Source organism: Balaenoptera borealis (assembly GCF_965194805.1).
Source record: "Balaenoptera borealis genome assembly, chromosome: 17".
NCBI lineage: Eukaryota > Metazoa > Chordata > Mammalia > Artiodactyla > Balaenopteridae > Balaenoptera > Balaenoptera borealis.
Genome location: NC_138876.1, coordinates 2,891,734 through 2,906,179, shown reverse-complemented (window position 1 = coordinate 2,906,179; position 14,446 = coordinate 2,891,734). Strand labels below are relative to the sequence as shown.

The 14,446-nt window shown below is 42.5% G+C and overlaps 1 protein-coding gene across 23 annotated transcripts in view; it reads right to left on the bottom strand.

Annotated features, from left to right (window-relative positions):
• Window positions 1–14,446, bottom strand: part of PTK2 (protein tyrosine kinase 2) — a 253,329-nt gene that overhangs the window by 153,242 nt on the left and 85,641 nt on the right. For 21 of the 23 annotated variants that reach the window (XM_082364623.1, XM_082364635.1, XM_082364613.1 and 18 more), the window contains one exon: window positions 6,194–6,360. The exons of 1 other annotated variant lie outside the window; for it this stretch is intronic. In XM_082364623.1, coding sequence (XP_082220749.1) covers window positions 6,194–6,360 — 167 coding nt within the window. Of the gene's footprint in view, window positions 1–1,649; window positions 1,762–6,193; window positions 6,361–14,446 lie in introns of those variants that run through there. One more of the 23 variants, XM_082364622.1, reaches the window with a different exon arrangement.

The window sequence follows — 14,446 nt, the reverse complement described above, 5'->3', positions numbered from 1 at the left end:
TCAGTAGTGAAAGCACAGAGTCCTAACCACCAGACCGCCAGGGAATTACCATTTCTGCAGTTTTGAAAATACACCTTTTGATAAACAGAATGTTTTCACCTCATTAAAGTCAAATTTATTATTCTCGTCTTTCAGAGTGAACGTTTTTGGAGTATTAAGAAAACCTTCCTACTCTAGGGCCAAAGACACATTCAACTATATTTTCCATTAAGCTTTCTCTTTTTTTTTTAAACTTAATCCATCTCAGGTGGATTTCTGTGTATTGTTCAAGATAGGATCTAATTTTGTTGTTATTCTTCCTACGAGGATAGCCATTTATCAAATCAGCCCTTCCTTTCCCCAATGACACGTCATGACATCTCTGTAAGGCCATCCTGCCTGAGACAGTTACGACCAAATGTGTGTGCTGCAGCTGCTTACTGAGGTCTTAGAAGAACTGAAGATTCCATTAAACAAGTTTAGATCTCAGGTTTATTTAACACTATGAAGAGATACTATAGCAGATACTGCAAAAAAGAAAAATCTATGTTCAAAAACCCCACAGGAATGGAAACTAATATCCAATTATTCTGATGAGTCTTGGCACTTTCATTTGAATATTAACATCCTACTTCTCAGAACTAAAGCCAGAGCTGCAGTTGCCTTCACATGTCCACCCATGGACTGAGAGAGGAGGTCTCAATGTTCTGTTTCTTTTTTTTTCAATTTTTTAAATTTTTAATGGAGTATAGTTGAGTTACAATGTTGTGTTAGCTTCAGGTGTCCAGCAAATTGTCAATGTTCTGTTTCTTGTAGTCACATACCTAACACAGGAATAAAGAGCGAGCTGGTGCATGGACCCAGTTTCTACTCTGCCACCGTTTAAGCTGTGTGACCACGGGCAGGTCATCAAGCCTCTCAGGCAATGTCTGACACACAGCAAGAAGCGTCTTAATGTGAAGACTGTTACTAACATAAACTAGTCCTGTTCAGTTCCTAGTTGATAATTTCACTATCACTGATTCAACTTCCACTTAAAATATTTTTTACTGGGTGCCTACTAAATACCTGGCACGCCCAGAACCGAGCAGTGAATACAACAGAGTCCCTGAGGGAGAGAGACTGTACCAGGCGGGCAGTGGGCTCTGTAGACAGAAAGGCTGGAAAAGGCCCTGGGGAGGAGGTGACAGTGGAGCACCTGCCCTAACGAAGGGAGGACCAAGCCAGGCCAGAAATGGCAGACGAGTACACACAGCAGTTGAGCATCAAGTTCAAAGGCACCAGGAACAATCCGCTTGGTTTGTTCAAGAGCCAGTAAGAGCGCCAGTGTGGCCAAGGTCAAGCCAAGTGAAAAGTTGGAAAAGATAAAGGCAAAAGGAGAAGTGAGATGAAGGGTTACTGTATTCAACAAGCAAGAAGGCTGGCAACAGAGAAGAGACCATCAAATGAGACCCTACCCTGAGTATCTAAGAAAACAGAATACTAAAGTTTCAAAGGGACCAGAGTCGCTCAAATGGAGGAAGGGGAGGAGCAGGAGACGGAGACGAGGACCAGGAAGTAATCACAAGCTGAGAGTGGGCTCCAGGGGTGACGGGGGGCTCCCGGGAGCTTCTGAGCAGGGACGACCTACACATTTTAAAAGATTTGTTAGCAAATGCGGTGAGCTCTACCTTAAACATATCTCGGTACAGCTGCTTCTCACTCCTTCAAGTACTACTCCCCACAGCCATCGTCTTCTGTGAATTTTTCCTGGGTTACTGCAATAACCTGTCCATTGGTTTCCTGCATGTATCCAATAAAGAGTGAATTTAATGCCAAAGGCAGGTCTAAGGTGGGCAGAAAGAGGAAAAGAGGTCACTGGAGCAGCCCCAAACGTCAAGGCTAAGCAGGAGAAGACAGACCGTGATGGTCAGTAAAAGAGGAGGAAAACCTTCACCAGAAGAGTCTGGTAAACAGGAGGCTAAATGAAGGAAATACACTCAGTATCCACAGGGGAATTGTTCCAGGATCCCCCGCAGACACCCAAATCCTCGTATGCTCACGTCAACTGGCACAGTCTGCATATGTAAGAAGCACACACCCTCTCGTATACTTGAAAGCATCGCTAGATTACTTATAGTAGTACCTTATACAAGGCAAGTGCTATGTAAATAGATGCTGGCACAGCAAATTCAAGTTTTGCTTTTTGGAACTTTCTGGAATTTCCCCCCCCCCAGAATTTTGTATCAGCGGTTGGTTGAATCCATGGCTGCGGAAGCAGGGAACCTGCGGGTGCTGAGGGCCAGCTGCATGTGGACAGGAGGACGTGACTGCGGCCGTGAGCTACCGCAGAGAGTGGACTGGACGGCCAAGGGACAGACCCCATCAAAGCCGGGCCCTCAGCAGGCTGGGCCTTTTCCTTTGCACCATAAATTATTATTGTTTTTTTAAAATAAATTTGTTTATTTTATTATTTTATTTTATTTATTTATTGTTTCTGGCTGCGTTGGGTCTTTGTTGCTGCACGCAGGCTTTTCTCTGGTTGCGGCGAGTGGGGGCTACTCTTCGTTGCGGCACACGGGCTTCTCATTGTGGTGGCTTCTCTTGTTGCGGAGCACGGGCTCCATGTGCGCAGGCTCAGCAGTTGTGGCATGTGAGATCAGTAGTTGTGGCTCGCTGGCTCTAGAGCACAGGCTCAGTAGTTGCAGCGCACGGGCTTAGCTGCTCTGCGGCATGTGGGATCTTTCCGGACCAGGGCTTGAACCCGGGTCCCCTGCACTGGCAGGTGGATTCTCAACCACTGCGCCACCAGGGAAGCCCGAACCGTAAATTATGCAGAGATGTGTTTTTAAATTGCTCAATATACTGTTGCGTGCAGGATCCTATATTTCTACATTAGAAAAAGTAGTTAGATACATAATTTTAAAACCAGTGTTTACTTACTACTGTTTGCGCTCTTCCTTTTAATTATTAGGAAAGGTAAGTTTTATTCCTTTAATACTAGTTTTGCTTTATACATTTTGAGGAATGTCTAGGAATTTATAAGTTTAAGAGTTATATCTATTTCTATACTTATTAAATTCTTGGTGAAATGAGCCTTTTACTGTTATGTAGTTGCCCTCTACATCCATAATAATTCTTGTTGGCCTGAAAATTTTTTGCACAGGATACTAATAGCATAATACTAATCTGTCTTTTTTTTCCTGGTTATTATTTGTCTGGTATACTTGTACTCATGTTTTATGTGAGATTTATTCAAATTGAAAATCAGGACTCATTAGTAGGTAGGAAAATTCTTTTTACTATTTATTTATTAATTTATTTTACTTAAGTAGAACAAAACAGAATGACATTGAAGAGAAAACCCTTAGACTTCAGTGTAAATAATAAGGCTGAGTATGTTTCATGGAATACGTAGGCCCGTTATTTACAAACAGCTCTGAGATGCACAAACAGGTACACGTGCACTAAATCTCAAGGCAAAACACATTTCTTCCTGTAAGTCAAAGAAAAATGTCTGAACATCACTGTTTCGGATACAGCCTATAAATAGCAGAGAGCTAGAATTTATTTTTTAATCACACTCTGATAACCTATGACCATTCACCGTTAGTATACCTGCATCTTATTTGTGATTTCTATTTATCCTGTTTCCCATGCCTTTTCTCTATCTCTTTCCTTCTTTTTGATCCCTACGTTTCTCTAATACCTACTTACCCAACTACGGTTTAAGTTATATTTCTAATGTTTGAGCTGTTATCCTTGTATTTAAGTTATATTTCTAATGTTTGAGCTGTTACCCTCGTATTTAGCCGATATCTGTTCTTAAGGGAATTTAACTGTGCAACCAAATAGAGGCTGCCAGTTACATTTTCCCACCACTTTGAACGTACAATCCCTCCATTGTCTTGGCATCAATCGTGCTGTAAGAAGTCTGAATTTTTCTCTGCTTGCTTTTAACATCCTCTCTTCTTCTTTTGTACAACACTATTTTACTATAATTTGCCAAAGTATGCATTTAGTTTTATTCGCCCTGTTTGAGATTTTTTTGTTAATCCTGCATTTAAGGACGCATGTCACTCACTGATTCTAGAAAGTTCTCAGCTATTTTCTCTTCAGATTATTTCCTCTTCCTCATTCTTTTTATTCTCTTCTTCAGAGTTCCTGTTAGAAAAGGGTTGACCTTCTCATTCTCCATGTTACATAAACCTGCTTTCATAATTTCCATCTGTTCATCTCTGTGCTACGTTTTGGGCAAATTTTCTCAGATCTACCTTCTTGTTTACTAAGTTTTCAGCTATGTCTAATCTGCTGCTTTATCTATCCAATGATTTCCAGAACTTCTGTTTTGTTCTTTTTCAAACCTGCTTGGTTATTTAACAGCCTCCTGTTCCCCACTGACACTTTAGAACAATCTGTACTAACCCTCACACTCTGGACGACACCACGCACGTATCAGTGGTATCTCTGATCGCATTTTCTTCTCTCATCGCCTCTACCGACGATCCATTCGCCTTCACTCATCTTATAAGCCTAGCTACACTCTCAGAGTTTTGAAGATCCCATTATTCCCATGGAGACAGGCATGTTGATTTTAAAAGCCCATACTGTGAAGTCAGATAGCTAAACCCAAATCAAAACTGTGTCACAAACTATCTATGTGGATGCAGCTTAAATCAATTTTGTTGTGCCTCTGTTTTCATCTGTAAAATAAGGATAGCAAGTCTTTACCTCCTAGGGTTTGGGTAAATGAAATATACAGTTTACAAATATATAAATCACAAATAGCACACAGCTGGCACAGTGCCTGGCTCTAAGAGCCACTCGATGGTGACAATACATCAATGCCATCATCTTCACCAGTACTAGCAGTAGCACCTTCATCACCCTTCACTTGAAGAGGGTCAGCCAAATCTTCCTTACTTTTGAGGATCCAGGCGCCACTAAAAAAAATAGCCTACTCAATTTTACTTGAAATTAGGTAAAATAAGTTGGCTTAAAAGAACAAAAGCAAAGCTTGTATACACAGGGATCTACATTCAACACTTTACTGAGCACTAAAACTATTGCTATAATGAAGGCTGCCTCTGACATGTCTGCATAAACACAGAAGGTAACAAAGTTGTGTTGATTAAAAATACCTAGAGGTATTTTCAAGTAACTTTTAGATATTCTTAGTTTTTAAACACTTATTTAATTAATTGACCAAATAGATGGAAGTCAAATCTTTGCTAGCCAGTGATGAAAAGCAACCAAACTATACTCTCACGGACTATTTTGTTAGCTCGGTTCCAGCTATTTGATAAATTTGAAAATACAACTATATTTCTTTGATAAACCGTAATTGGGTCAAGATTTTATTCAACTAAAGATTTACTCACCTAAACATGTTTGTTTTTCTTTTTAATCTTTCTAATCTTCTCAAGTTAGATCCTTGAACTGAAAGTTAATGACATTTGAATGCTCTCTTCACTCTATAACCATCTTTACCTCTGCAGCATTATCTATAAAAACGGGAACCACTGTGGAAGAATCCCGTTCTATAAGTTATACTTCTCTCAAACGTGTTTTTAGATGTATAATTTCCTACAAACATCTTGGTTTACTTAAACGTGAAAAAAATTATTAGGAGAGAACCAGGAAAAGGACAATTTATAGGGAATTCTTTTAACTGACCTTGAATGGTTTTAGTTTCATTAAGGTCAGTATGACTCACTAAGAGATTACTTCCTAATTTCAATGTTATGTGTGAACATCCAAGAGACGCTGACTCTCTTCAGTGGGCTGTGGATTACTGTACTGGGCACAGTAAAGCGAGCTCTGCAGCCCATTAATAAGGTAATTGGGTGTGGTCTCCTCAGGCACAGGGAATCCTGCTGCACGAAAGGGTGCCAGCAGAACAGGAAGTACAAGTACCAGGGCTTGAGCCCTCCTCAGAGCAGAGGCTGGACAGAGCAGCACTGACAAGAGAAGTGTGAGGAGCGAAAGGGCATCACAAAAGAATGAGATCAGTCAGACGGCTCGAGCAAGTCCAAGTCAGTGGGGCCCCAAGACGGACTACACAGAAGTGTAGAAGAGATCACTAGTTAATAATTACCGGCCACCTCTATTTATACAGGAGTCCCAATGACAATCAGTGCGAAAATTAAGCATAGATAATCATCCTCTTGTGCGTGTCTCTAATATGCAAAACAAATCAAGTTCGAGTCACCCCAAAGTAGGTTTGTAATCTTACTTCCACTCCTCTGGTGGGTGTGCAAGTTCATACTTCTCCCTCACATTGGAGACACCCATATCCAAATGGAGCCAGTGAACCTCCTCTGACCGCAGGTGACTGAGGCGAAATCCATAGCAGGCCACGTGCTTTACTTTGTGACTGTCCACTATCTTCTGAATGATGCCCTAAAACATACCCCCCACAAAAACGACTGTTATAAACAAAAAACTGCATGCTAAAAATTAATGCAATGTTCATTTCTTTTAGTTAATTATCAGAAATCTTTGGTAAAAGAGTATCAATTTAAATAAATCACTTAATTTTACTTAGAAATCTTTTTTCACAAAAAGTACTTTTATGAACAAAGAAAAGTTTTTTAAAAACCACAAAAAGAGGCACTTCCCCTTTCTTTATTGATTTCTGCAGCTCCACCTCTGCGTCACCCCAACTCATCAAAGCACACGGCCACACCTCAGGTGGCTTCCTAAGAGTGAGACCTGTGGAAGGTTATACTTTCTGAACCAATGATATTGTTGAGAACAGGCTGCAACCTTAATATCATTTTTTAAAAACACACATTTAGGAACATATAATTAAGGCCATGTTTCTGATAGTACTGATGACATATGAAAAGCTACTTAAAGTTAGGCCTAGCCACCTGCTCTGCGCTCTCTATAGGTTAACATGCAGCAATTCACAATAGCCCCCAACCCAACTTTTCTAACACGTGTGCCCCATGAGTTCAGAGGAGATGAAGGTGACCTTTGAAGGAGGGCATCAGGGAAGGCTCCCTAGAGAAGGCGGCGTTTACCCTGGGGCTGTGGAAAAGAAAGTGTTAATTAGCACTGATTCTTGCCCTGTGCCCACAGAGATGTGTAAGTCGTGCGTCTATGTCTGTAAATGGGTAGCACACGTGGAAGACACCTCGGGAATACGATGGAGACCATCTGCCACCCTTACGTGAGCAGGTGCTAATCACCATCCATTGCTATCTTCTCAATATTTTAGGACATTAATAAGGTTTTTTTTTTTAATGATTCTGACATTAACATGAAAATGTCTATCATGGAAAATCAGAACTATCTACTAGAGAAAAACATCATTGGTTTTTAAAGATTAGCAATTAACTGAAGCTAACATATAACTTATAATGTAAGACACATCTTAAAAGTTCTGCACACACTAGTATTTATTATGGCACAATGCTGTTGATAATACAACTAAGGATGTCCCCAGCCCTACCCGTAAGAACAGATAAATAATAACATGTACTATATTCAAAAACTGTCAAGGACCAGCGAGTCCACACCACGGGCAGGACGTGTGCCGCACTCCTGTACCTGCACATGCCGACCACCCTTCCTGACTCCTCAATCCCCGGGACAAGGCTGTGCATCAAGCCCAGGAGAGCGGCAGAGGAAGGATGGGGGGAGGGAGCAAACGTGGCACCAGAGAGAAAGCATGAAGAAGAACCCGGCTGGAAGAGCTGACAACAGCTTCAGGAAGAAGATGAACTCTTACTGGGACAGGAGGCATGTCTGCAGCCTACAGAACTCCGGGGCGGGGTGGGGGGCGGGGGGGATTGGGGTGGTACCTGGGATGAGCATAAAACGTTTTTTCTGGCTTCTGGATTCAAGGCCTGAATATCTGACAGGGCCGCTGTGAATGGCAGTGCAGGCTGAACACCACCCAAGGGCATCCTGCCAGCGGACAGTGGGAGCCCAGATCCAGCCCCAAGCTCGCCTGCAAATCTTGTGCTCTGGGGTGCAGGATCTGCCTACAGGAAGGGCCATCTTTTTCTGCTAATTCTCTGAAAGGCGACTTGTGCAGCTTCTCCTTGCCAACATCCAAATCCCTGAGCTGCAAAGGACAGGCGCTGGCGCCTCTTTCAAACTCCCACAAAAGCGCCTTTGTCTCTCGCCCCCGCTCTGCCAGCTCACTCCCGAGAGCACACAGGCTCTAGTTATCCTGCTCATCTCCCCTCGATTCCACATCACCCCCCGATCTTTGTGTCTTGGTCTGTCTACCCCTCCATGCCCAGATGTAGAGTGTAAGGCAGGGCACAACCATTCGTTATACTTGTATTTGCCATCAACACCCCGGGAGAAACCCCATCTTCGCTGGGTGCCTGCCCTGATGACCCCTCGCACAGCACAGGTGACCCTCATGTCCTCTGACTCACGGGCACACACAGGAGCCCACCTGCAGAGAAGCAGTATCAAGGAGAGGGGCTTAGTCCAAAAACATGGTGATGATTAGGGGGAAGGCAGGTTCCTAGTCTTGAAGTCTTGTGGAATAGACAGAATTTTAGTCAGTTGCCTTGATCGCACTGCCAGAAGACACAGGAATAATGTCAAGTCTGGGTTTGCGTAACCAGAGTCCCCAAACTGTAGGACCTGGTGCCTAAACCAGGTTGCAATTTCACTCTCCACCGAACAATTAAGCAATAAACACAGGCATTCCCTTTTATTTCACTTTTTGCTTTTCCATGATGCCTCCATACTGAGTTCCGTCCCAGTCTCATTCTCTAATACTCTCATAAATGCCACTTCGGACTTAGTCTGGATAGCAGCCAAGATTATGAGTGGACAAGGTGCTTAAATATTTGATGCTAAATGTACATAAGTACTCAGTAAAAAGTACTGATAATTCTGAGAACCAACTATTTGGTTCTGAATAACTGAACAAATAACTTTGAGAACTAAATTTTTAGTGAGAAATGCAAACTCAACGCTACCATATGGAAACATTACCATTTCCATATAACACACACACACACACACACACACACACACACACACACACACACACGTTAGTATATGTGTATATTATTTCGGAATGTGTACATTTAGAAAAGGGACTGTCTCTAGGGAGCTAAGAGGACAAGGGTTCATAATATGCCACTGATGGTATCCAAATTAAATTTAAATTTCTCATCCTGGCTTTAAAGGCTCATGACAATCTAGTCCTACAATACACAAAGCAACACTTAGCTACTGTGAAAACTCCTTTTATTCATTTATATCACAGCCCAGGCCTTAGAAATATACACTTTTCCTGATTAAATTCTCATGTTAGATATTCACGGTAAAGGATTCTTCTCAAACTTGGAAATAAAAGAAGCCAGTGTCTGCATCGTGCTTGTATTTCATCAGGAACATAGCAATTCAGCCATTTTACTACTGGGAGATAGTTATTTTCTTTTCTGTTTCCTTGTTTTGGGGGAAAGGGAAGTGGAAATGCAAGTAATCCTGCGAGGAGCATCCTTCTAGCCTGTCGTCATACATACGTACAGGCACTGCTGAGAAACAGACGTGCTGGGTCAAGAGCTACTTAAAATATGACATTTTGGTAAGTACAGCCAAACTGTGCACCAACAAAACTATACCGATTACACCTGACACATAATGTGACAGACTGTCCCTCATCTCATACCAATAATGGATGAAATCAATCTTAAAACGTTTATCAATGTGATGGACCAAACTGGGGCGGGGCAGGGGCGGGGGTTGCTGTTATAATTTACGTTTCCCTGATTGCTGACTAGTGAGATGAGGCTGTAATTGTGTTTGTTTCTGAGAGTTCTTGCTATGACTTTGCTCGGTTCAACCTGGCCACTTATCTTTTAGACAGCGCTTTGAAAAGAAGTGACCTTCTCCCCGGTGGAGAGCACTCATACGGCCGCGTCCTTCACATCCATTCACTCGTGAATGTGCACCCCTCAACTGTTCAGCAACCACGTACAGGCCCGCTGCACGCCTGGTGCTAGCGACCCAATGACGATGAGATGCGATTCTGACCCTGAGAAGTCTCAGAGTTGAGCAGGAGGAGGACATGATAATGAATGCATGCAGGAGAGTAATTCAACTGTGGGGAAGGTAAGGCAGGGGACAAGATGATAATGGACATTTCATATTTTTAGCTATCGCCTCACAAGCAGTTTGCAACATTTCTCCATTTATCACAAGAGGAGGTATCTGAGGTCACACGTATTGTTCTTAACACTGTTCGTCTCTTTACTTCCTCCTAAGAATTGATTTGTCTTTTATCCTGTCCAGGGGTTGTTATTCTCAGCGTGCTCTCTTTCAGATACTCCTTACATTTAGGAATCAATGGGTTCCTACCATCCTTCTCTGATCGCACCTGTAGAGGTGGGAGCCTAGCGTCATTCAGTTGCCAAAACAAGATGCGGAAATCCAGTCCTGCTCTCCAACAGCCAGGGCATCACCTCCTGCTCTTGGTTCAGCAGCAGACGAGGGGCCCTCCTAACAGTCCTCAAGACAAAGCATGCACTTTTGTCTCGACGATCTATAGTCACTCTTAGTTTCTCATTGCTACTGTAACAAATGACCACAAACTTAGGGGCTCAGAATAACACAAATGTGTGACCTTCCAGTTGTGTAGATCACAAGTCTGAAATGGGTATCACTGGGCTAAAACAAAGGCATCAGTAAGGGTGTGCTGCTTGCTGGAAGCTCAGGATGGGTAACAAGGAGCCAGGCCCTGTAGGTCCTTGTGGGCTACTGGGGGAATGTGGCTTTTCTCTGAGAGAAATGGGGAGCTACTGGGGGTTTTGAGCAAATTACTGATTAGAAGACCAGCATGTTAGAGAAATGGTTCAGGAAGCAGAACGTAAAAGTGGGTGACCGGTAGGATGGAAGGTCACAGGGCAAGATGGGGAGAGGAATGGGCTAGGGGCTCCTGAAGGACTTGAATATTCACTCCAAATAGAGGAAGGCATTGGAAGGTTCCGAGTGGAGGAGTGATGCGCTCTGGCTCTCATGTTAACAGGACCGTTCTGGCTGCTGGGTTGTGATGTCAGTTAGGAGACCACGTGGCTCCGAGAAAGGTGTGCAGTTGAGGTCCTAGGAGGTGGGGGATTCCAGGTACACTCTGAGGACGACGCGGACAGGATTAGCTAATGTACTGGACGCAGGGTCTAAGCAAAAGGAGTAAAAGATGATGCCAAGGGCCCCACTTAACTAAAAGAAGGGGAGACCCTTCCTCTGAAGCGCTGATGGTTCTTTTGGAGAAAGAAAGGCAAAGACAGAGAGGAGAGGGACAGGTGCAGCTGGGCGGCATTAGGTCTGAAACTGAAAACGAAACAAATCAGCACGGGGTAAGCTGTGGACCAGGCAGAGCACGGCATGAGACCACGGCCACGGCTTTAAGGGCCTCTGAAGACGCACGAGGGCAGCAAGGGAGCCAGCCTCTCGCACCCCACACAGTACTTCCCTCTGGGTCCACGCTTCTTCATGCTCTGTGATGTCATCTAGCTGTGGTTGCAAAGAGAGCCTATGGTACGAACTTCCTACCTCCTTATTTCTCTACAGATACCTTCACTCAATGTTTTTGTGATTGATAATGTATTTGGTGTAGACTCCAGAGGTACAAGCTGTTCCCCAGAGCCTCTGAGGACACTGCTCCAATGTTATCCTGCATCCAGCATCGCAGATTAAAGTCTGATGTAAATGTTGTTCTTTTTCCTAAGTAAGAGACTTCTCTGGTAGAATCTGGATCTTCTCTATACCCTTATTATTCTGAAGTATCACTACAATGTTTCTAGACGACAAATCTTATTCAGCATTGTCCACTATGGGTTAATCTTGGCTCTTCTGCACTGACCCCACACTTATCTCCAGAGCTGCCTGAAGCATGGTACTGACACTCAGCTATGGCCAAGATAAGTGATGTTTGCGACCATGGGCTGGCTACTGGTTATTTGGGGCAGGACACAACTAGCCTGCACCACTGTTTAGTAATCATAACTGGATTTGCAACTTGCACCTGATTTTGGTGGCACCTGGGCAGTTACACAGGGCAAGGCTGGCTACGGAGATGGAACGTGCCTCTGTGCCCATCTCACAGATCCCACCATAAAGAGGCCTTAGCCCTCCTCACACCTGGGTGCTGCACACATGGCCGGTGACGGCTGAGAGCATCCAAGGCCACGAGGCCTATGCCTGAGATGTCCAAAGCTCTTCAATGAGTACCGTTTTCCTACTGCTGCTGTACATACTCTACCTATTCCCAGTGGAGTCCTGTGAATCCTTTCAGCATCCTCTATACAATTAATGTACAATTAGCACAAATATGTAATAGGAGTGAAATCTATTAAAGCATGAGAAATAAAACCTCTGTAATGAATTATAACAAGAATCCAGATTTTTCCTGGTGAAAATAAACCTTTCAACTCCTCCAAAGGTCTGGTTCTTCTGCGTCAAGCAGTCTCTCAGATAATTACTTTCTATAGAGCACCGCTGTCCAGCAGAAATATAACGCAAGCTACATATGTTGTTTTAAAATTTCTAGCAGTCACTTTAAAAAAGTGTAAAACGAAACAGGTGAATTCAATTTTAATGATATATTTTCTTTAACCTAGCATGCCAAGAACAAAATTATAACAAATTACTGATGAGATTTTACATTCTTTTTCATACTAAATCTCTGAAATCCAGTTGTATTTTTACACTTACAAAACATCAATTCAGACTAGCTACATTCAAGTATTCAGCAGTTGCACACGGCTACCACATCGGGCAGTGCAGCAACAGAGTCTGAGACTCAATCTAATTATTCATCAACTCTGGATAACAATAAGCTACCTCCTTTCAGAAAATGGTTGATTTTTAGATCCACCCATTAATTAAGTTACATGAAAATACTGCATTTTCAAATGTTACAGCAGTAGAAGGAAGTGGGTTATGAATAATACCCACCTGCCATCACAGTGACCCAGTACTATGTTGATTTCATGCTATTCCAGGAGAGGGCTGGGGTCAAGCAATGCCAATAGAGGTTTCTCTGCCTCATGTTGTAAAATCAATCATCAACTGCTAAGACTTGCTAATTTTCAAACATTTATCAATTACTGTGAAATAAAACAACTTGCTCTTTGGCCACACAGATTTGCTCATATTGATCTTCATAAACGTTTAACAAATATGTTCTCATAACTTATGTATTTGTATCTGGTTTAAATTTTTCTTCACAATATGAATGTTCTGATGTCTGGTAAGATTTTAACATTGGCTAAAGGCAGATGTGTGTCAGTGATCACTGGTTCTCTTCGTGGTATGATTCCTCTCATGTGCAGTACCTATGATACTAAAACCATGGCACATCTGTCACGGAGTCCTTCCCAGGTGAAATTTCTGATATAATAAATTCTGAACATTTGCTAATGTCTTGTCAAATTCATAATCTTTGAAAGGCTCCCCTCCTGCACAAATACTCTTAAGCTTATTAAGGTTGATGCAATGATTTAAAGAATTTCCTCTCTCATTGTATCCGAAATTTATAAAAACTAGAACATACCCTAACAGCCTTCCCATAAACGTTACCTTTACAAGGTTTCTCTCCAGTGACTGTGTTTATAAGGTTAAATATAAAACAGAACTATAGAAAAACTAGAAAAAGCCAGCAAGCTTCACAGAAAACTTGTAAAAAGAGACTACTATATTTCAAGTGTAGCACATGGATAGATACTGACACGTTTCAATCCTAAGTGAATGATTCTCCTTTTAATAATTAGTCCGTTTGAATAGTCACTATTACAGTATCACAGAGGTAACAGAATATTATATATAATGCATATGTAGTATGTAGCCTTAAATCTAAATTCTACCAATCCCTTTATTATACTTAAAAACAGTTAAGGCATACAAGTCAAAGAGTACAAATTACTTTGTTTCTTTATTACTGAAAGCAGGGGAGATACATCTATCTGATGGTCCTACTCTCTGGACACTTGTCCTCCTTAAAGATGAATAGGGACTAAGTGAAAGAGCAGGAAGGAGGAGGGGTTTCTTCAACACCTGACCAAAGTAAACATCCTGAAAATTTACATTTTGAACTCAGTTTTCTGAGATCGTGGTGCTCACTCCTCACTCTCAGCAACCTCTGCCTACACTGTGCTCCCCTCACAATTCTTTACCGCCCACTCTCATCAACACCCAGAGGAAAGTGTGTCCAGCCACCTCTCACAGTCACACGCAGTGACACCCCTGCCGGCCCTCGTCATCTGCAACACCCCGGGAAGCACTGCCTGCACCGCACTGCAATTAAGGCCATGGGCATCTCGCCCACAACAGACTGGAAGCTGTATGACCAGGACCTTTAATATCCCCAGGACCTTGCCAAGTGTCTGGTATATAGAAGATATACATATATTTTTTTTAAGAATCTATCCTACCTGGAGTCATGCAAATACCTTCAAAATTACACTTTCTAGAAAATAATTTATTTCAACAGTATTAGAGACTATTTTAA